This window comes from Pygocentrus nattereri, chromosome 19 (assembly GCF_015220715.1).
Source record: "Pygocentrus nattereri isolate fPygNat1 chromosome 19, fPygNat1.pri, whole genome shotgun sequence".
Lineage (NCBI taxonomy): Eukaryota > Metazoa > Chordata > Actinopteri > Characiformes > Serrasalmidae > Pygocentrus > Pygocentrus nattereri.
In genome coordinates, this window is record NC_051229.1 from 11532961 (window position 1) to 11557597 (window position 24637).

Sequence of the window (24637 nt, forward strand, 5' to 3'; positions counted from 1 at the left end):
ATAAATAGTGCAAATATAAACAGTAGTGCAGTTAGAATGAGCTTATGGAGCAGTTAAAGTGATGAGTGCGTAACAAAGTGATGGGTGCGTAACAGTCCCTGAGAATGTCAGAGTTCAGTACTGGGGAGTAGGGGTCAGGAACCTGGGTTTTGGTCCAAACTTTGTGTGTGGGGGCAGGGCAGAAGGGGTGTGATGGTAGGGTAGAAAGGGTGGGGGTGGGGAGGCAAAGTAGGGAGAGATTTGAGCATCCTGACAGCCTGATGGATGAAGCTGTCAAGCAGTGTTCACATGTGGTACTTCATAACTGCATTAGCATCATGATTATGTCATTTATTGTGATAGTTCTGCAGGTGATACTCCCTCAATTTGCATTATAGATAGATAGATGCAATTTATTGATTGAAAAAATGCATGTGAAAGTTCATACTGTTAAGACAGATCAGGTGTAGTTACCATTAGGATGGTGGCAGATTCAGTGTTATTATCGATTCCAACCTGCCTGCTTTCAATTTACTGCATCAACACAGTCCAGCTTGGTAGAACAGCAATTTAAACTGGTGACTAAATGAACCTGTTTACACTAGACATTAACGTCTTTTGTGTTCGGAACGGATCTGGATACACGTTGAAAGGATTCTAGTTTTATTAAAAAGTGTCCTCAGTATGAACAGATGAGATAAAATTGTTAATTTCCATAAAAAAGCACATTAATTCATACTTGGTTTCTGTTTTATTTACTTTCCCTCTTCACGATACTGAGTCATCGAGCTTACAAAGACTACACATACAGTTGTATGCAAAAGTTTGGGCATCCCTGGTCAAATTATGTATTTTGTTATAATGCACATAATGCACAATTACTGTTTTTTTTATTTATTTATTGGATTGAGGGAGAAAAGCATGAAATGTGGCACATTTTATATGCTGTTTTTTTCCCCTAACATGTTTACTCAGCAGATAAACAGAAATTGTGCCCTAAGCTTTGCCTGTAGAAGATCTATTAACTTATTTTCACTTAGAAAGTCAACAAAGCGAGTAATTTGACAAGCGCTGTTCAAACTTCACACTGCAGGCAAGCATGAAGACATGGCTGTGAAAACATGAGAGAAAATGCAGAAAATGGTCATTTTATACTGGTCACCACAAAGATACTGATTGTAGAGTCAGAATGTCTCTCTCTCTCTCTCTCTCTCTCTCTATCTCTATCTCTCTCTCTTTCTCTATCTCTGTTAGCCTTCATCTGTTCTTGCTCTTCCAGCAGGCTGTCCATTCTCTTTTCACAAAAATCGCTCTCTCTCTTCTACTCCTACACTTCCCCTGTTCTTGACTCATTCTCCTCCCTCCCTCCCTCTCTCTCTCTTTCTTTTTTCTCTCCCTCACTCTGTTTTTTTTCTTTCTTCCTGCTGGCACTGTGTTAGTGGAAAACGGATGATGCGGCAGAATATGTGAGTATGGCAAGCAGACGAGGTGAAGTGGAACTGTTGTGTGTGTGTGTGTGTGTGTGTGTGTGTGTGTGTGTGTGTCGTTGCGTAAAGCTGGTTATGAAATCTCCTCGTGGAGCCTTCACTGCCCTTCACTTTGCTGCGATTGTGCTGTCTCACAGCACAGACAGATAAGGATGAGGCAGCGCTTTTTTTTTGGGCTGTCAGCGTAGAGTTCATTAGAGCAAGTGGCTTTGAGTGCTCTCTCCACACAAGTATCTGTACAGTACAGCCACTGTACACACAGATCTAATTCTGACTGTTAGATGGGCGGCAGCGGCGATCAGAAACACCAGCAGGGAATTTGAAAATAAATAAATAAAAATGCATCGAAGGAAGGCAAGAAATTTGTCAAATGTGGGCAAGTGACTAAATTTGTGAATGAATAAAAGATATGCAATAAACCAGAGACGTCCAGTTCTGGTCCTGGAAGACCTTGGTTTTTGTCAAGATTTTATTACTTCTTATTATTTGTCTTGTATTTTGAATGAAAGGGTCTTTTGAAAACTCAGAATAGATTCTGTAAATAGAAAAAGAAGCAAATTAAGTACAAACTACACACTTCTGCACATTTTAACACAATTACACAATTACTGTTTATTTGCTTAATTTAACATATTGGGAGAAAAAACATAAAATATGACCTGTGCAAAAGTTATGGCACATTTTTATTGGTTTTATTTTGATATATTGGACCGATCAAATAGATGTCATAAATAAAGTATTAAAATGAGACCCTCCCCCCCAAAATATGATCTATTATATAAACATTGCTAAAGTTTCCAAGCATATTATTCACTCCTCAGTCCATATGGTGCATATATATGCAAAGTAAGCTACAAAAACACCCTGTTTGAATTCACTGTTTCTGTGATGTCACAAAAACCAACTCATTTACGCATATCCATCTGTTAAGCCAATCAGGCTGAGGTTATAAGACCTGTTTCACCCTGGAATGCTGTTGAATGAGGCCCAATACAAGGCAGCCAATGAGCCATGTAAAAATGAATTATTATCACTGTTTTGGGTGTATAAAATCACACTTAACAATGTACGACCTCAGGGTGAAAAATAAATGAAAAGAAAATTCTGGAGCGTGATCCTTTTGACTTCTTTAAACTTAGAAATCAATAAAACGTAATTTGACCAGGGGTCTGCTAACTTTTGCAACAAACTGTCCATATTCAGTACTGACCCTCTGTGGACTCTTAAAACTGCCATTGGAGACATTTTTGTCCTAGATATTCAATTACTGCTAGAAGCTCTAACGTTTAAAACTGCAGACCTTAAATGCAAACTGGACAATGACCCGAGAGCAAGAAAGTGGCAATAAAGCCTTTTACAACTACTGTTCAAAAGTTTGGAATCATTATTAGAACTTTCCAGAATGATGAACAGAGCTGTAGCCGTAGAGCATGTTCATTATGACTTAAAAATAATCAAGTAAAATGATCTCATTCTCAAATAATTCTTAAGAAAATGATCAAATCTAAGCAGATTGCTTAACAAGACATTACTATAAATAGATTGTTGAAGTCTGTTAATTGTCATTTGATAATGTCTTTATGGTCCCAGATAATATATTATGAAATATTAATTACAAACTTAAAATACCTTCTTGTTTTTAGTTTAGAATATTTCAGTTTACACTGTATACATTTTTATTGAATAAAATAACAGCAGTTGTTAATATGGAAAGTGATTGAAAGCTTTTTGAGTGAAAGACTATGGGGCACTGTTTACGTAGCCGTAGTTTAGCATGAAATCGATGACATCATGTTGTTGAAACTGTATGGCAGGATGTTCCATTCAGTGAACTATGATCCACACTTACATGTTGTGTGTATGTGTTGTAGGAAGCAATCATAGGAGGGCTACAGCCTGAGACCACCTACTCAGTTACAGTAGCTGCCTACACTATTAAAGGAGATGGAGCACGTAGTCTGGCACAGACAGTGCAGACCCCTGGAACAGGTATGTGTCTGTGTAACTCTGTGTGTGTGTGTGTGTGTGTGAGAGAGAGAGAAAGACCACGAGACCAACAATTTATATGTAGCCGAGTGGGTGCTGCCATCTACATTTTCATGTGTGGGAGGTCGCAGCCATGCAGTGCTTAGGAATGTTCCTGTATTTCCTCCAGTTTGAAGGAAAAAAGTGAGCTACACAACCTGGACAGCTATGGAGGGCTTGTCCATGACAGCCACACTTAGGGTACACTGTAAAATTGCCTTTTTGTTATTTTCAGAGTGCTCTTAGATTGTCGGTATTTGTTAGGGCAGGTCCCCCCCCCCTCATATGCACCTCTAATCCTCTTCAAGGTCCACATGAGGGAGGAAAGCAGCTCTTCTGCTTTATGTTACGCCCAAATTCTGATTGTCATGGCAACAAGGTTTTATTTTTAGAGTTTCTGCCAGCTGATACAAGTTTAGAGGCAAAAAAAATTACATTCAGAATTCAAAATTGCACAATTTATATCCCTTACCCAGCGTTGGAAAATAAATTGTGCTCTGCTGCTATCTGAGATGTTGGGAACACTTAACAATAATGATAGATTCTAAGACGTGTATCAGCTCTTCATTATTAACTAATCATGAACAAATCAGGTATTTACAGCTGTTCATCAATAATTAATATGTTCACATTACTTTGTAACATATAACCTATTACTTCACAAAGAAGTAATGAGCTCAGAATTAGCTCAGAATTAAGAAATCATGTAGCAGGGACTGAATCATTATCCGTTTATGAAGTTAGAGTCTTTATATGTTAATGTCTACTTTTTTATTACTTCATAATTAAGTAATGATGAACAAATCAGACATTCAGATGTTCTGCACCATTAGTGAATATGTTATATGACTATGTAAAAAAAGACATCTCCACATGAGCTCATTAACATTAAAAGCACAGCAGTGATTTTTTGGTCATGTTTTCCAAATTACAAACAGTTTATCTGCAACAGCATGAGGTCTAAAGTGAGAAAATTCAGTTTATATAAACATCTATAAATGCTCAAATCATTTACAATCGTCTTTACACTAGAGCAGGAGATATTAGTCCATAAACAACCCCAATAACCTCAATGAAAAGGATTTTGAAGCACAACTGACGTTATAAACTGTTCTTCTACACATTGCATGCAATTACACCTTTCCACCAGAGAGGTCTCCAAGTCCCCAAAATGTACATTGTGCAGCTTTACTATTTGTTCTATTTTGAAATATTTGAAGGGTTTAATTTCTAAACACTTTTTAGACCATTTGCAGGATTTTTTTCTAATTCTATTCTTCTCACTCTTCATTTGTGCTTTACTTATAACTGAATCTTAACAATTGTACTCTCACATTACACTGCCAAGAGCATACCTTACTCCTTATATTTTCATTTAAATCTTGTTACAAATTCCAGACAGCATGAGATTTTTCTTTGTTTATCTTCCTTGTTCCAGTGAAACTGCAAATCAAAATGTCACTGCAATATAAGCACTGTATTGCTGGGGAAGATGAGGAACAGTGGTGCTGTGCCCTCATCCAAATCATTGAATGAAACTTCCTTTTCTATACGCTTTCCTTGATTTTGCCTGATCAGGTTGCCATGTGGATCCACATATCAGTATATATATTGAGGCCATAGGCAAATGTAATGATAACAGATAGGAAAGGAAGATTCATTCAACTATTCTGATGTAGCCAGTGTGTTTCTTCAAGACAGTGACTGGATGTGGGATAACACTGTGCAGTGTGCAGTGTGATGGTTATGACATTGTCGCGAAGTAGATATTTGACTTCCACAGATGGTTAAGATGTAAGCAGATTCGTTCAGAACAATTTGATGTGAGATGCTCCATTCTAGAGAAACTTACTGAGTCAGAATTGCTGAGAGTGGTAGTCATAGGAACAAGACACCTGAAGAGTTTGATGTCTGTATAAGCTCCCTATTATAAAGTTATTACAGCAAATGGATATGAACATGTTACCTGATGCCTGTTTTTGGTTAGTTTTGGTACATGTATGGTGTTATAAGACAAAATTCTACCCAAAGAAAACTTGATAGGTTTTTCTAAATGGGCTGTATCACATGAAACCACGCTGAATGATCTCATGATGTAATTATGCAGAAATTTGTAAAAAAAAAAAAAAAAAAGAAATCTGTGGCTGGAGTTTGTTCTGTTAGTTCTGTACTTAGCTAACAGGTAATGTAAAGGCCAATGGACAGAAGTCAGATACCTAAAAACAATAGCAGTATCTTGAATGTTGTCCATGCTTCTGTCACTTTTTATACATAACTATTTGTCATACAGGGTCAGAAACCGCACAAGCAAGTCTATTCGAGACTACTCAACAAAGCACTGTGGTTTGAGCAGTTTGTGCAATGCTAACTCATGAATATAAGCTTCCATTTCTTAAATAAATGAGGCAAGTTTTAGTGGGAAAACTATGTACATTTGGTCATTTTGTTAACCTGTCTTGTTATGTAAATGTAAATATCTGACTAATCACTTTGTCTTTCTTTCTCTCACTTTTTCAGTACCTGACTCTCCATCCTTGTCTGTCCAGCTGATCAAGGAGACATCTGTCATGGTGTCATGGATGCCCCAAAACAAGTCTGGTCTGCCGTCAGACATTATGGGCTTCCGTTTGACCTATGGCCTTAAAAACGACACCCCGTCATTCTCCATTGACCTTAAGCCTCCAGAGCGGCAGTACAACGTCACTGACCTGCTCCCCGGTGCCACCTACACCTTCCTCCTGTCCGTTAGAGGGCGCTCCGGTTATGGGCCAGAGGCCCTGGAGGAGTTGAGCATACCTGAATACCCCCCAGCTGGCTTCCCGCTACTCTCGGAGAGTTCTAACACTACCTGCTGCTCGCTCCAGTTCTCCTGGCTGCCTCCAGACATGGGAAGACGCACCCTCATCACTGGCTACACGGTGGCCTATGGAGAGGCGGAAAATTTGCAGGAACCACGACAAATTATGCTTATGTCCCAGGACACCAGCTACACCATCCATGGGCTGAATCCGGACCAGGACTATGATGTGAGCATTCGTGCCCACAACAGGGCTGGGCCCGGCCCATTCAGCCCACGTGTACGCTACAGAACTGCAGCCTTCGATACAGGTATCAGCTCTCTGCCTTGGGGTGAGGCAAGAAATCCTGGGCCTAACAATAATTATAATCCATAATTTAATTTATTATACTGTGCAAAAATCTTAGGCCACATAATGGTAACCGATAATTAGGGATGTGCAGTCCAACCAGTCTTGGTATTCGAGTATCTGTAGCAAAAAGTTTGTAAGATGAATGAATGAAGCTGTGGCTTATCTTTCAGGGTGTTGCCATGGGTGTTGCACAAAAAATTAGCATCGCTCAGAAAAATACATTTCAAAACAGGTTTCACTGTGTAAAATTAGCTGAGGGATGTCAGGAGGTTTTAGTGTCAGATGAATAACAAAACTGAGGCTCAGATGAGCTAATGAGCTAAAACAACAGCTAACCAGTAACACTGGATACTGATGGAGACTCATTGTCAATACCACCTTGATTTCAATACAGAAACCAAAATGATACCTTTGTTCTAATTGTGAAAAACAACACATGTAAGAAAGAAGTATTCTTTGTTATTAATAATCTTTCCATCTTTTTGGCCCTACACATTAATCCCTTCATCCTGGATGCTAAAGTATAGTGTTAATCATTATAACCAATTTGATGATATTTAACCACTAATTATAGTCATACAATGGAGGAAAAATATCTCTCCAACTAGTTAGCCTTCATAAGCTAGAGAGGTTAAAGAGTAAAATAGGCTATAATCAGCCTAAACTTACATTTGGGCACTGCTATGTGACATTCATCCTCTCTCTCAACTGATATTCTTGGAACTGGCCCTGGCACTTAGTCAGAGCTCTCATCTACAACATGAAAAAACGTAGTTAATAGGGCTCGTTTATGAACTCCTCTGAGAATGATTTGACCAGCCGACTGTATCTAATACCAAGAAGCCACCCCCCAAAAAAGGGTTTAAGATGTACACATTAACACTAATGCCCCAAAGCTCATGCTTGCAGCTCTGGCCTGAAGCCGAGCCTCAGACTCCACGTACACACAGCACCTGCTGTAGAGCTTTGAGCTCCTATGAGTCAGAGGAACTCCTCCTGCTGCTAAGATATTTTAGCAGAATGGGCTGCTACCCAGTGTGTGAGCCTTTGAGTATCTAAAATAATAATAATTTCAAACCATTCCTACTCAGTTTTCCCTCATTCATATTGTTCATTTAGTAACTAAACGTACCAGCTTTAATGCAAAGGTTTCACTGTGTTAAAAAAAATCACATCCACAAAATTCAACTTGGAATGAAAAGAAACAAATTAGAAATGAAACAAAAATGAAATTAAAATGGAGGTACTGCTTCTAATGTTTTTTTCCCCCCTGTGTGGATTTGAAGGTACACTTGTATGCAAAGGTTTGAGCACCCTGGCCAAATGAGGAGATAATACATCCTCTACTGAGAGCATACGTCTGCACATTTTAATGCACAGTTATTATGTATTTGCTGAACTAAGCATATTGGAAACAATACTATACATAATATGGTATATATACCTATGCAAAGTTTTCTTATTTAAATGTATATCATTTTTTAATATATTATGCTATATGAAACCCTGCAATTATATAGAAATTGTGCACTGAATGTGCAGATTGTAACGTGGAGCGATGCTGAGGCGGATGCATGTGCGGAGACAAGCAAGATTTGTTATGGGCAAATCCAAAATCAGGGTCAAGACAGTCCAGGGTCATAGAGCCAACGCAAACAGATTGGGATGCAGACATGATAAACACAGAACCTCAAACAAGAACCAAACACGAGAATACAATACATACATCCAACAAACAGCACATCTAACATCAAACAAAGTCCAATAAACACAAGGGGCAAACACAGGGCTTAAACACAAAAGGATAACAATGGACAGGTGGAATGAATCAGGGGCAGAGTCAGAAAACAAGGGGGCCGGACTGTGAATAAATCAAAACAAAAGCACATGGGGGAGTGGGAGGAGCCAAGCATGACACAGATGTTATATTTAATAGTTCTGTCTGTGGAGGATGTGCTTATTTTTACTTAGAAAGCCAACAAAACATGCTGTGACCAGGGGTATTCAGACTTTTATATACAACTGCACATCTCAATTTCAGTTGTACCAATATAATCAAGCAAAGTTAATTTATATAGCGCTACAGGTGTTGTAAAAGATGAAACCCTGAGAGGAACCAAGACTCAGAAGGGGAACCCATCTTCCTCTGGTCGACACCAGTTAGCAAACATTGTTTGTATAAAGTATTATAGTATTATAGTACAAAACGGGAAAAACAGGTGGGGTAGTGGTTAATTTGATTAATTTATGATTATGCAGTGGCGGCAGCAGCGTCTGAGGTGAGGATTACACAGTGTTGTACAGCAAGAAGCTCAATGTTGGTCAAGCCGGTCCAGAAGGCTGGCAAGAAGTGGGCACCTGATCAGTCAGCATTATTCTAATGTTATATAATGTTTCCACAAACAAGAACACTACTAACCACATAAATACAGTAGCTGTGGACAGTTTCTTTGCCTGGTCTAAGACTTTTGCACAATATCATATCATTTGTTTAGTTTAAGACATTTAAGGTTCCCCCCACTTACAGCGCCCTTGTACCCCGTCCCAAACCTGGATGAGAGAAAACCACCACCACCACCACCACTACCACCTCCACTACCTACCTCCACCTTCATCCCTACCCCAATCTACATGACTGGGACACCCACAGCAGGACACTTTAGTGTCTGACAAACACTCCTGCCCCCACCCGACCTGAATGGAGAAGTGACTGAGGGCACTTTACAGTGTGACACACTCACAGACTCACAGGTAACAGTCGCTAAGGCGGTGATTACAGAGGTAAGTGGAGAAAACAGCTGTAAGTCTGAGTCCTGGTTGGGTGTGGATTCCAAGGTAAGTCAATAATGGTAGGTTCTGCTCAAACGTGTTCCTCTGCTGATTTATCTAGCATTTGTTTTCATAACCCTTCTTTAACTCTACCCAATCCCCACTCCAGTATGTTGTGTGGCACATGAGAATTCTGCATTGTTCTTTGAAGTGGCAGCAGATTTTTGCAGCCTTCTCTCTTCAGATGTAACCTGTGTATATTAATTTGCTTTCTTTTCTCACTACCTCCCTTTAAAGGAATGCTCCAGTGTTGTTCAGCCTAAACTCTGTCTGTCGTTTGGTTTTACCAGAGACTGTGTTTTCGGCATGTTTTTCTGTATTGAGAAAACAACAGAAAACCCACTGACTCACTTACAATAGAAGCCAATGGGCTGTTGCTTCAGTAGCAGCAGGTTAAAAACACTGGCGTATTGCTTACCCCTCACTCCAATATGTTGTGTGGCACTCTAGAATTTGGCATCTTTCCACTGAGGCACATTCTCATTCTTTGTCCATGTCCATCTTAACCACTTGAAACTCCTCTCAAAACCCTTCATACGAAATCTAGGCCAGCTCTTTCTGGAACATTGCCACGGTGACATATGTGGCTCTCTGCATCCGACCAACTGTTACCGTCATCCTCACACCTTCTCTGTTCCCAGAATTCCCTGCACTGCTGCCTGCCGGAGCCTGGAGCCCACACACTGCCCTGATCTCTGACTCTAATATTTCCTCACCCTTCCTTACTCACACTGGCGTGTGCGCAGTTAGCGTTTGATTAATGGAGGGTAATTTTCTCTCTCTCTCTCTCTCTCTCTCTCTCTCTCTCTTTGGACAGACGTTCCCAGGAACTTCTCTGTGAATTTGGCCACCAAAACAAGCGTATTGTTGACATGGGAGTTCCCAGAGAGCAGCTCCCCCTATCGCTTCACTGTAAGTATCGCCATTACGTCAAATGCATAGCACATTACTAACACTACCAATAAGATGTAGTGTAGTGGTTAACATCTCTGCCTTCTACACTGTAGACTGGGGTTCAATCCCTCAGCTGGGCAAGCACCCTACACTATACCATTAAGAGTCCTTGGGCAAGACTCCTAACACTGGCTTGGCCTACCTATGTAAAATGATCAAATTGTAAGTCGCTCTGGATAAGTGTGTCTGCCAAATGCCATGAATGTAAATAAAGTAAAAGACAACCTGAAATCAAAATGGAAATTTTTTCCCTGTTTGTGTATCTAGTCAAATTCAACATTGTTGATCAGATTATACCATCTTCTGATTTTTGATTACATCACTGTGCACTAAAGGGCAGGGAAAAATCATTTTATCCAATAGTATCATTCACCCCCCACCACTCCAACATGTCTTCAAATTAGAATACCTAGCTTAGAGACCCTCCTGGACCTGTGTTTCAATCAGAATTACGTCACATTAAGGAAAAATATCTGCTTTCTCATTTCCAGATTCGGAATTTTCATGTTTACTTTTAAAAATGTGTTTCATATCCAAATGGTTTGTGTGTATAATTTGTGTATTTTTCTGTAACCAAATTCTGCTGTTACCAGTTCTGCTGTGAACAATGTTATTATTTTTGTTTTGTTAAATGGAATTACAAAATGCATTCTAAATGATTCTAAAATCAATTCTGATTGTCTGAGCCATCTTCAAAACTATTGCTAAATTCTTGTTTTTTTTTTTACAAATTATCTTTTTTATGATATATTTTCAGTGCTCTAGAAGTACTGTCAGTACTCATGATATATCCTGAAAAGTATATTATGATAGAATTTACCATGATTACAAAAGCACATCTCCATATTACCCACCCCTCACTGGAACTGTTCAGTAAGATGGCATATACTATGTTCTGTTCAACATTATTTTATGCTGCTTATTATTCCATGTAGAGCTTAACTTACATAAGACACTTACAAAAGTTATATAATATAAATATTCACCATCATTCAGACACACATTTGTAAATCCAAGGTGTCTCCTGTAGACTCTTTAAGTGTTGGAACTCCTCTAATATGTCTGCATGATTTTGCACTGCTCTGTTGCAGCCGCTGTAGTTTTCTCCGGGATTAATAAAGGCTTGTCTTATCTGACAGTGTTCTGTTTGGAACCACATAAATCAGTTAAATAGTGCCAATGGGGGACTGTTGTTTGCTTCATTATGCATTACCTTTATGCGCCTGTAAGCAATCATCATCAATCTAGCCTAGTTAATGCTTTCAGGAAAAACAAAAAAACATTAGTAATACCCAATTTATTGCATGGACCATCACTGTATTGAGGTTACAAAGTTCTTTTCAGGAAAGTTTTATTAGTGTTGCCCACAGGCAGCTACTTTTGAGTAAGGATGACTTATTTCATGCCTGTCTGTTTGAGAGATTACAGAATCACTTAATTAACACCTTATCCGAAAAAAAAGTCAATTTCAGTTCCTTGAGCAAAAGTTTTGACAGATCCAGCAAAAGATTAGCCTGTTAAAGATACTATATATACAGCCTGTCAAAAGTGTGAGATTGTCTGGCTTTTCAGAACGCTTTGATTAAATAAGCATGCCTTCTTTTTGACTTGTTAAGTAGAAAGCTGGCTGTTTTTCTTTGTAAAACAGTAAAACTGATGGAGGAATTGACAGAATGATTAGCTTGTATATGCTTGCCGTGATGTTAGCACCAGCAGTGGTTATATTTACTCAGTTCCATTTACTCAAATACTAATTTTTATGGAGTAATTGCAAATAAAAATTGTTTTACTTGTACTTGTTTTACTTGGCATATATAGTTACTTTCACTGAATATACACTGTTTCCAAAAATATTCACTCACCAATCCAAATAATTGAATTCAGATATTCCCTTCACTTCCATGGCCACAGGTGTTTAAGTCCAGTCGTGAAATTTTCTCGCTACTAAATATTCCACAGTCAACTGTCATTATAACAAAGTGGAAGTGATTGGTAACGACAGCAATTCAGCCACGAAGTGGTCGGCCACGTAAAATGACAGAGCGGGATCAGCGGATGCTCAGGGGCATAGTGCAGAGAGGTCGCCAACTTTCTGCAGAGTCAATCACTACAGATCTCCGAACTTCATGTGGCCTTCAGATTAGCTCAAGAACAGCATAGAGAGCTTCATGGACTGAGTTTCCAAGGCCGGGCAGCTGTATCCAAGCCTTACATCATCAAGCACAATGCAAAGCGCTGAATGCAGTGGTGTAAAGTGCCACCACTGGTCTCTAGAGCAGTGGAGATGTGTTCTCTGGAGTGACAAATCACACTTCTCCATCTGGAAATCTGATGGACAAGTCTGGGTTTGGTGGTTGCCAGGAGAAATGGTACTACATTGTGCCAAGTGTAAAGTTTGGTGGAGGGGGGATTATGGTGTGGTGTTTTTCAGGAGTTGGGCTCAGCCCCTTAGTTTCAGTGAAAGGAACGCTTTATGCTTCAGCAGGCCAAGAGGTTTTGGACAATTTCATGCTCCCAACTTTGTGGGAACAGTTTGGGGACGGCCCCTTCCTGTTCCAACATGACTGCGCACCAGTGCACAAAGTAAGGCCCATAAAGACACAGATGAGCAAGTATGGTGAAGAAGAAATTGACTGGCCTGCACAGAGTCCTTACCTCAACGGGATAGAACACCTTTGGGATGAATTAAAGTGGAGACTGCGAACCAGGCCTTCTTGTCCAACATCAGTGTCTGACCCCACATATGCGCTTCAGGAAGAAGGTCAAAATTCCCATAAAACACTTCTAAGCCTTGTGGAAAGCCTTCCCAGAGGAGTGGAAACTGTTATAGCTGCAAAGGGTGGGCTGACATCAGATTAAACCCTTTGGATTAAGAATGGGATGTCACTCAATTTCATATGTGTGTGAAGGCAGACTAGTGAATACTTTTGGCAATATGGTATACTTTTACTGTTTCACAGTTTACTGTTTAGTAATTAACACTAAGTTTCTAATTCCTTTTCTATGTATTATTTCATTAAGTTACATTAGTGACAGCATCTATACTGATTTATGATTGGTCACCCGAGGCCAAAAAGAGGAGAATAGAACCTAATCATTTTCAGTTTCTATGCTGTTAGATATTAGTACTGTAAGGTACTGTACTAATATTTAGCAGTTTCTTGCTACTTTCTGCTATTTAAGTACTTAACCTCTACTTTGTGCTTCTACTCAAGTTGTTTTGTTGCTTGTTGTATTATTGCTTAGAAAAAAGTCACATGGTATACCAAGGTAGACAATTTGATTTCTTGGGCATGAAAAACATACCTAAATTATTATTAAATTGCTTTTTTTATGTTGACAAAGCTCGTGCAAGAAAGTGGTATTGTGCCATCTACAACAGTAAATGCTTATATGCACCAGAACAGAGCAAATTTATTTGATGTCATCAGAGTCATTTCATTTCATTAGGTTTCATGAAACACATACAGACTTAGAGATTAGCCCTGGGCACAGATACCACTATTGCCGCTTTCTTTGGCAGCATTGTTTGTCATGTGAAGGCCAACATACTCCACATAAATGAATACTTTATTGTCTGATATTAAGGCTGTATGCTAATCATATGCCTTCATATGTGAATGCGTGAATGTGTTCTCAGGTGGAGTATAACCGTCAGAAGATGGAAGTGGATGCTCGCTTGAGGAAGGCTGTTATCCCCAACCTGTTGCCGGACACCAGCTACGACTTTAAAATCACCAGCCCAGAGGGCAACATGGGGGGCCTGAGGCACCGCATCAACGCCAAAACCTCTCCACCAATCGCCATCACCCGGCCCGAGATAGACCACACCCGAGACACTGAGACCACTATCACCATCATTCTGCCCTCACTGGACCCCAGGACCACCATGAGGTGAGTACAGGGAGTGCACACACACACACACACACACACACACACACACACACACACCTTTCTGAACATATTGGAGTGATTAATTATTTGTTTATATGCATTTTAAGTGTGTTTTTTGCTTGTCTTTAAGCCAGACCTTTTCACTTCTCTGTAAAAAGGGAAAAAGTAACAAAAAGGAATAAAATAATGCAAAAAATAAAATCGGTATGTTCCCACAATAACTTATATGCACACGCTATTATTTCGCTGCTGTTGGAACAGAAACTAATATCTCTAAAATGGTAACTTTACAGGAGAAGGAAAAAACCTTTACAAATTGAAAAAATTGAGGGAAGAAAAGTAAAACAAAATGTGGCCTGATTTTTTTCCAATATGTTAAACTCAGCTAGTAAGTAGAAATTGTCCACTTAAATTTGCAGAGATGTGTCATAGAGAATCTAGAGATCATAGAGGATCTAGAGGATGTGTAATTTGACTGTGGTAGTTCACACTTAGTGTCACAATTGGCCCCTCCCATTCCGGTCCATGTGCGTTTGTTTGGGTCTAGTCCACATGCTCTTTTTTTGGTTTCCTAGTCCAGCCCCTTGTTTTGTGACTCCGCCCCTGATTGTCGCCACCTGTTTTCCGCCTGTCCCTTGTTATCCCTGTGTTTTATAAGCCCCGTGTTTGCCCTTTGTTTTTGCTGGTCTTTGTTCTGTGTGTGTGTGTGTGTGTGTGTGTGTGTGTGTGTGTGTGTGTGTGTGTGTGTATGTGTGTGGTGAAACCCAAAGTCTGTAACTGGGAACCAGGGATTTAAACATGGAAGTGTATTATGAAAATGTAAAACAAAGAAGGTTAAAAGCTGTAACGATTCTGCACAAATTACAGATTTGTAACACTGACCTTGTAAAGGCCTTGATACAAAAAAGATTTTTTTGTATTATCTCTTCCATTAAAACTTGTAATCGCACCACTCTCAGGAGTCTTTTGAACCCATGATAGCTCAAGTACAGCCTTTCATTAAATCAAAAGGCATTTTAAATTATAAGAATTTCTGAAATACATGTACACATTTCAAAGATCTTACTCTTTACTCAAATTCTTATGTTGATACAGTAAATTGTAATGAAAAGAGATTAAATTACAAAAGACTAGACAGTAGCATTTTCACTGATGGTCTCAAGGCTTTTGCACTATATATTTTTGTGCAGCTTGTGCTTGTTTTATTAACTGTATTCTATTGTCACATTGAGTGTTTTAGAGACATTTAGAATTGTTGTGTTCTTACCATGGAAATGAGACGAGATAGGGGAGCACATGCTGCTGGGCACTATTATTGCTTTTTTAATGGTATATTTTAAGATTAATGCTTCATCATCTGAGAATAGCTTTAAAGCATTGTTACAAAATGTTACTATTTGAATATTTTTGTTTGGAAATAGCATGACAGCTATTTAGCAGGTTTAGCAAGTCTAACACTTTGCCAAGTTCTTCTCTGAAAGGTGAGAGTTGTCTTTTGCTTCCCGTGTCATTACCATCACACAGTTCACACAGAGATGATAAAGACATCAGAATTTGATCATGTTAATACTTGAATATTTGTTATTTGTGTGATTTCAGTTTACCATAACACACTGCCCAAAGAGATGGTAATGACAGCTTATTATTTGACCATCCTAATGGCAATATAACAGCATAAATGAATGTTTGTGTGATTTTGATTACATTCATGAAATTTCATCACTGAATAGAATCCTTTAACATTCCTTAGCTATGCATTTAATTGAAGCATTATCCATGTATTAAAATTGTGTTTTATGTATTTCAGCATATTTATGACTCATATGCTTTAATTCTAATCTGAATGTATTTATCATACATTTCAGCGCAGCAGATTTTGCGTAGGGATGAGATTTATATTAATGCACACACATTGAGTTATGCAATTATGACTAAGAGAGCCATCATTAGACCTACAGATGGAAGGCATTGTGAACATAGGCTGCATTCACATAACAGGATATAAGCAAAGACTGAAAAATGCACACATTTTTGAAAATGATATACATAAAAATGACCTGCTAAAATATTTTCACAAATGAATGTTTCTTAAATATTGTTAATAGATGATATTTCTACTTATCCAGTTGTTATAAGAATATTATAAATGTTTTCACTTTATTTCTAGGCTAGTCCTAAGCCTAACCCCCTAAACAAATTAATTCAGAGTGGTTTGGCATGAAATGGTTCTATTTCTGCGGTGGTAAAAACTAGAGGTCAGGGTGTCTACAGCATATGTAATGTTGATAGTGATGACATAGTGGTAAAACTGAAAGAAAAAAAAAACTTTTGTATTGGTACTATTTTGCTTTAAAACACCCTGCATGTACCTATTTGCCATAAGTATATTTTTTAAAATATGCTGTAGTTCGAAACCTTTTTTTGGAACTATTATAAAACTGTGAGTGCACTCACATGCACTTAATAATCCGACAACTGCAGAAAATCTGATTTTTTACGTAATTCGATCAATGCGTTTACATGCAGTTGCGTAATCAGATAACTGAAAAACTCTGGGACGTCATGGAAATGCCATGTAAAACTCTGAACTCGAACTTCATGCAGCGGCTTTTTTTAAAAACATTGTGCCACTTTACTTGAAAATATGAACATGCATCATCTCGAAGATGAAGAATACTTAAATCTTTCATTTTATCAAGCATGTATTTGGGACCAGCATCACTCCAAAATGTGTTGTTGCCATCTCGTGGCAACGCTGCTTGCTTTTTCCAGTACTACCATCTGTTCTCGCACATGCTCTGAATTAGAAATCCGAAAGAAATCAGAGTAAGAGTTTACATGCACTAGTAAATCTGATTACTGAGCTAAAACTCAGGTGTCTTAATCAGATTTCTTAATCAGATTTCAAGACCTTACTTTGAGAAATCTGAGAAATCAGAGTATGCTGTTTACATGATCCTTGGAATGATCAGATAACTGTAGAATTTTTAAGCGTATTTATAAAAAAGTATTTATAGCCATTTCTTGTAACACCTTTTATCAGTTGTTCAGTTTCTGTCACCACCACTGTGAACATTTCTGATTCAATAAGTTTCTCTAGAGGAATTCCAAACCACTATGACCACTATGACAAACCACTATTTCATGCCAAACCACTATGACTGACTCTGTTTACATCTTATCTTTTTAATTATGCAGCAATTTTGATGAATCTGTGGAATTCCACATGTTTTCAAGGTATTCGTTTCATGATGTAGACAGCTGGACTGAGATTTATACCGACAAACCCAGCCAACTCCTCAGCACACAGACTTTTAAACACACACACTCAAGGACACTGAAGCACATGCATGGATAACCACACACACACACACACACACACACACTCATCTTTTCCACCTCACATACACACGCGAACTCACTGACAGACACTCAAGGACATTGAAACGCACAAGCCCACACATACATCAATCATGCATAACCACACATCCCTCCCCTTAACGCACAAACACACACTACGGATTTGTCCAGTTCCTGCTATGTTAATAATTCAGACTCTGGTCAGTTTGTATTGCTCTCTGCTTCCTGCCTGTTGATGTTGAGCTGAGCAGCAAAAATCACAAATGCTCTCCATCAGAAACCCCACAGAACTGACCACTTTCAGTCTGCAATCCTGTTACTCTAACATGGTTCTGGAACGCTGCAGCTTTGTCTGGTTTAGCGTTTTCCCTGCTCCAATCAAATACACCTGATTGTACTAATGTAAAGCTTGATAATTACCTGGTAAGATTAATCATTCATTCATTCATTTATTTGCACAGGTAGAGAATGAATTCCTTCTGCCATATTAAGAATGCATTCACTTCCACAGTAGTGGCCTTGACTGAACACTTCACACCCAGTAGCCCTCCCACCTCCCACCATAACACCTCATACTAATGTAAGATAAGAATCTGATCAGTGAGGTGGTCCTCCCACACTCAGTACCTGTCTCTCATGTGATGGCTGCTAGAAAATAGCAGTTAGCACAGTTGTATTTATGATGGCTGTTTTACTGTATCACTCCCAATTGATAGGACTATATAATATTTTATACAATGTGTTTGATACACACACACACATATATATATATATATATATATATATATATATATATATATATATATATATATATACATATAAATGTATACTTTTTAAATGTCTCTTTTAGTTGCTATTGCACATTTTTCATTTGCACTAATATTCTATTACTGTAGATTTTTTCAGATCTAAAGCTAAAGGAGTCTGGTTTTCTTTTAAAGATGGAAACTTTACATACTGTTAATCTTATAGTGACATTCAGTATTTGGTGGTCTTGCATGGTTGTTAGGAGTCCCATCTTCTAAACATTCTTTGAACTTTAGTTTTGGAAACGTTCGTCCTTCGATTTTTTCCTTCCTCATGCAAGTAGATTAACTTATGTTACCTCCAAGAATAACTTGTTTGTTTATATTGTTATATAAAATATTGTTTGTTTTCAGTTTTTTTTGTGTTTATTCCTTAAATCATTTTGGAGTCCTCCTCATTACCAAAAAATGTCAGTCAGTAAACAGAAATCATATTTTTGTGGAACTTTTTTCATGGTTAAACATTTCATTGCTTTGGATACCAGGAAACCTTAAGTAACCAGAATAAATTTTACTGTGTTGCTTCAGTGTTCAAAATTAGGATAAAACTTAATAACAACAGCTTTGGTAAGACATTCTCTGGTTCCTGTCTCATCCTATGCCCTGTATTGTTACAGTGAGACAGGTGTAGTCTCAAATTTGTATATAGTCACATATTTCAAAAATTTATTAATAGAATTCAGGAATCGCCCAAAAACTTCCCTTATAACTGAGTTTGCATGATACAGGTCCAGTAGATGGAGATTAGGTTAAAAAATGCGAACATCTGCACTGAGTAATTCATGACTCAAGATTGTTATAAGCTCATTGATTCAGAGTCTGGTAATCAGGAATCACTGCCCGTTGTAAATACAGTACTTATCTGTTAAATGAGGGCTTGCCTGATGACAAATTGATATGTTGAGTCAAGCGTAGTATTACACAAATTCACCTGTGTGTGCGAGTGCGCTTGGTGGTGTCCATCGGCTTGGAACCTGCTATTAGGTTCCAGCGGCTCCTCAGGGAGTTCAGCACTGAAAACATTCATTAGCTGACTTCATAGCACTGCTGTAAACCTGCTTAATGAAAGGCCTGAAGTGCCAGCTCACAGTGTGCTCTCTCTGTGCTTACAGGAATATCTATGTGGTGGTGGTTCCTCTGAAGAGAGGCAGGGGAGTTAACCGGCATCTAAAGAGCCCCGACGAAATGGACTTGGAGGAGGTATGATATGTCACTGTCATTACCATCTCAAACCTCTGGGAGAAGTTTGATTTTTTTTAACCTTTTTGAAAAGAGTTCTATATAACACCGAAAAAGGGTTCTGCTATTGTTGCGATGTCAAGCTTACAACAACAGAAGAACCATTTTGGGTGCTATGTAGAAAAAAGGTTCTATGTAGAACCATATATAACACATTCTCCATTTCATGATGCAAAGAACCATTTAGGCATGCAAATGGTTTTTTGAGTGTTCACGGTTCTTTACAGAATCATTGTCTAAAGAACTCTTGAAGAACCATCTTTTCAAAGTGTGTACTGTCACTAAAGTGAGTGTTACATCAGTGTCATCACTGACACTAGATGGCCTATTTGTATCATTAGTATCACTGGAGATATTGCTCGATTACTGCCGAGCAAATACGTCCAGTAGAGTTCACTCTGATAAGACTCAGGGTTATCTTCTGGATATATTACATGTGCAGACCATTTTTCTTTATGTGGAGTGCTGATTACACCCTGACTGAAGAGCAAAGTCTAGACCAGAGGTCAACAACCCAAACGTTAAGGAGAGCCATTTTGTCCTTTCAACAAAATCAATCACCAATGCAACATTTAATGCTGCTCATTTTACCATCTTGGCTGTAAATATGCCTCAGTATATGCTCATGTACAAGTACAGGCTAAAAATATCTACTATAAACAAACACACTGACATACTTTACTCTGCTTTAAGCTTTAGATCAGATATAGCCATTTTTCTCATATCTACAGCAGTAAACCTTTCAGCAAAAGTAACTTAAAACAGTTTCTTGTAAAATGTCTTTCAGTGTTCGACTTTTTGTTAGGCTGAAGTCGCTTCTCGATCAGCAGCTTCTTGTTTGAATTTTCTTTATGTAGTATTTATAAACTCAAATAAGTCTAAATCAATCATCGATCTTTCAATCTTTCTCTTTGCCTTTTGGTTAGCTACTAGCTAAGCAAGACTGTTGTCTGCGTTGCTGTATGACCAGCAGTCTACGCACCAGTCTTTGGGGTTAAGGTCGGTGATTTAGCAGATTTAGCATTAACTCCAGTTTTGAAGACCATTTTTGTTAAAACTGTGTTATTTTACTGCAAAGGAGGATTATTCATTTTACCTCAAAATCTAGCTCTTCTGTGGAGCTACAAGAGGCCAGCAAAAGAATCGCTCAAGAGCCACGTGTTGCTGACCCCTGGTCTAGATTATTGACCTGTCTATGCTCTGCCCACATATGCATTCTTTCAGATAGGTTTTCAAGGTTAGACAAGCTTAATGTTAGCATTTAACTGAATTTTTGTACAGAGATTGGATTTGCTTCATAATGTTAAGCTCTTGGTTTATAACACTACACTGCTGAGCAGGACTGTGCTGTTGAAGGCAGATTGGAAACTCATCTTAACTCAAAATATGTAAATGTAGACTGTGTTACTAATTTCAGATGATATTTATTTTGTATGTGTGTGAAAGGTCACACTTGTAATCTCGATCAGGTGTCGTTTTTCTGTTGTGTAATTGAGCTGATGTTTGCATGGTGGCAAATTCATTGGCATTTCCAACCTGCCAGGTCTCAGTTAACTACAACAACATATTCAAGCTCAGTAGTGCATTATTTTAAACTGAAAATTCAAAGTCACATAGCGAATCTAAGTTCCAACCTGAATTTATTAGGTTATATACAACAGTTAGTTCTGAAGGCACAATCTGATTGGTTGTATCATTCTGCTGAGCACTGGTTGCTAAGCAAAGACCGCCAAGCAGAATATAATTGAGCCAATAAGATGGGTGGTAAAATGTTTTACAGACTGCCTGGAACAAAACAACTAGATTAACCTGGCAAACATTAAAAAAGCTGAGATGGTGTTGACATTGTGGCAGACTATGGCACTATAAGCAACAGTGCAGTAAAGTTTGTTGGATATTCTACTGTCTTTCCTAAGTTTCTCTTTAAGTAAATGTCCAAAAATGACAAACTGACAGAGAACAGACTACAAAAATAACATATCTAATGTGAACTGTGATTTTACCTTCTTTTAGCTGACTATTTGGGAAATATTTGTTGGACTGTTTAGATCTGGGGTATTTAATTAAAATTCAATAAGGTCCAGTTAGAGATCATTTTCTCATGCAAAGGTCCAGAACCTCATAATGTCTAACTTGCTTCATAATTCAGTGCCATATAGTGTAAACTGAAGTAGCCTAGTAGGTATAACAACATCATATACAGTCAACAACTAAATATCAAATCAAATAAAGTACAATTCAGTGATATTTCAACAACATTTATTGTTTTATATACAACATTTATAAGTTTTCTGTTTAGCGAACGCCATGTGAAATAACCTACCTCTGACTCACTTTCTTCTCTGACACCTCGTTCCTCCACTGTGTGTGCATCACTACCTCAAGTCTCAGCACTCATTGTAATGCACAGATCTGATTGGCTGAGTAGTGTCATGTGTGATATTTACAATGCATGCAATTGGTCTGTGAGTTTCCCGGGGAGCTAAAGCATCACTGTAAAGGCTAGAAAAGCTATGCCAATTAAAATAATAAAACGCCGTCAAAACAAAATAATTCCCCATAGTTTATCGGTTATAGGTCCAGGTCCGCATATGACAGTGTCTGGGTCCGGACTCAGACTGCAGTCCGGCTATTAGTGACCTCTGGTTAAGAGGTTCTCTTGATCTAAGTTTCCGAAACATTATGTTCAGTGAAAAATGTGAGGAAATGTGGGTATGGCCATTTTTGGAAGTTTATTTAATGAGAAATCGAGGAGGAAAGGTTGAATGTCCAGCAAGTGTCCAAAATAAAGCCAACTGTACCACATTGTGCCTCCAATGCTACTTGTTTTGGCAGAAGGAATTGCAGATATTAAAGCATATTTGATATAATATTTGGGGATTCTTTGCTTTGCTTTTTAAATGTATTGTGCAGAGCTGCTGTATAAAAGCAATAAAACACAGCCTGCGTCTGAATCACCGCCTGATGTTATTTGTGACAACATACTCCCTCTGTTATTCAAATGCTTAATAAAAGCAGTTACTGTCATGATCTGACCAAATAGGCCAATTGGAGCTTATGTTTTTCAGTTTCTCAGTTTCTTAACAGAATGAATGAGGCATTTCTCTGGAAAAGCTAATTTACTAACCCACCACCCCTTAGCTTCTTAGCAATTAGGTCCACTTAAACTGAATTCCAGTTACAGCTCAGATGGGACAGGGCTGGTGGGTGGAAATCACTTGTCAGGGTGGTTTTGTTGGCCCTCAGTGATGAGAGCACTGAGTGGAGATAAGTGCTGGGCTGGCTGGCAGTACTGCAGTGCTGGGTGCTGGAGGAGTGAACGCTGCTCGCTCTGTCAGGCCTGAGCTAGCTTTAGCACATGACATGTGAACGGACATAACATGGAGCTGTGAACTTCAGCCCACGCACACACTCGGTACACACTAGTCACAGATCAATTACTCCCCTGAAGGGAGAGAGAGAGAGAGAAAGAAGAAGACAGACAGATAGATTGGCGGATGCTGACATCTCCATGGATCCTCTGATTCACTTGAGTAATGAAATCAGTAATGAAAAACTCTCTCACACAGTCATGTCTGTTAGACACACACATAATGTCTGATTTTTGATACTATTTCAGTGTGTCTAGTTGATTATATCATTTTATTAGCAGATAATAGGACACTACACTAACATTACCAAAAATGCACCATCTATAGGCTTAGCATCCGCATAGCACTGCATAATATGGGCAAAATACTAGTATTACTACTTATTGTGATTGTGATATGACTTGCAAAAAAAAGACATTTGGTGAATCACTAATGTATTAAAGATTGGCCTGTGCTATTTTAAAAAAATAATGAGCATTTATTGAATGACATGAAAGCATTAAAGGAGTAATTTGGCAAAATCTAATTTACACAGTTTTCCACTGACCCCAGTTGTAGTCAATTGGCTGAGACATGTTGTAGTCCATGTTCTGCTTCTTTAATTTAGAACTGGAGCAGCAAGGCTAACATTGCTACCAGCCACTAGAACTCAATAGTCACCCAAATAGCCCAAACAATTTCTGTAAAAGTACTATTTGGGTGACTATTGAGTTCTAGTGTTTAGTTCCACATAGCCCCAGTTCTACACACTAAAGAAGCACTAAAGAACTCCACATGTCTTAGCTGATCGACTGTATGTGGAAATTCGCCAAACTATTCCAGTAATTCATCAAAATACCTGGAAAAAAATAGTCTGCAACTCTGATTGGTCAGGTTGCTCACAGGACACAGAAAAAGATTGAATGAAATAGATTATTGTCTGCCCAGTTGCATTTCTGCTATGTTGCTAGCTAGTTCATTTGCAAAGTATGAACTGATTCCAGTTGAGTTCTTCTCTTAGCTGTTGAAGGACATCAGTCAGAAGCAGCGCGACCCGCGACAGAGGCAGGTGGACCTGCGGCGAGCGTACATTACTGCCCGCTTCACACCCTCCACCCTGCCGGCATTCTTCACCCTCGGCGACCAGCTGGACTACGGTGGGTTTGATAACCGGGCGCTGGAGCCAGGCCAGGAGTACGTCTTCTTCATCCTCGCTGAACTCAACTCCACCACTGGGGTAAGGAGCTGGAGCTTATCCTCTAAGACCTGGTCTTTAACATTTCTAAGTGATTGGATTTACATAAAGTAGAACTTTAAATTGTAAAACAAATAGTTGAGAAGAGTTGAGTCAGCCCAACATTTTGTGTTGTCTTTTGTTTGTTTTGCAGTGTATATTATATATAATATATAATATATATATATATATATATATATTACAGTTTATAGTTTGTAGTCTATATTGATTATAGTTTAAACCTTTTGTGTTTTTGAAAACTGTCATTTTTTATTACAGTTAAAACTAATTTTCAAATTAGTTTGTTTTGTTTAGTTACTTGGAAAAAATA

The 24637-nt window shown here is 38.5% G+C and overlaps 1 protein-coding gene across 8 annotated transcripts in view; it reads left to right on the top strand.

The window, feature by feature from the left end:
• LOC108433088 (receptor-type tyrosine-protein phosphatase S-like) overlaps positions 1-24637 on the top strand; it is a 209459-nt gene that overhangs the window by 140572 nt on the left and 44250 nt on the right. For 7 of the 8 annotated variants that reach the window (XM_017707420.2, XM_037530991.1, XM_037530993.1 and 4 more), the window contains 4 exons: positions 10287-10381; positions 14064-14317; positions 19596-19683; positions 24094-24309. In XM_017707420.2, coding sequence (XP_017562909.2) covers positions 10287-10381; positions 14064-14317; positions 19596-19683; positions 24094-24309 — 653 coding nt within the window. Of the gene's footprint in view, positions 1-1418; positions 1446-3337; positions 3456-6008; positions 6600-10286; positions 10382-14063; positions 14318-19595; positions 19684-24093; positions 24310-24637 lie in introns of all 8 variants that reach the window. The other variant, XM_017707415.2, reaches the window with a different exon arrangement.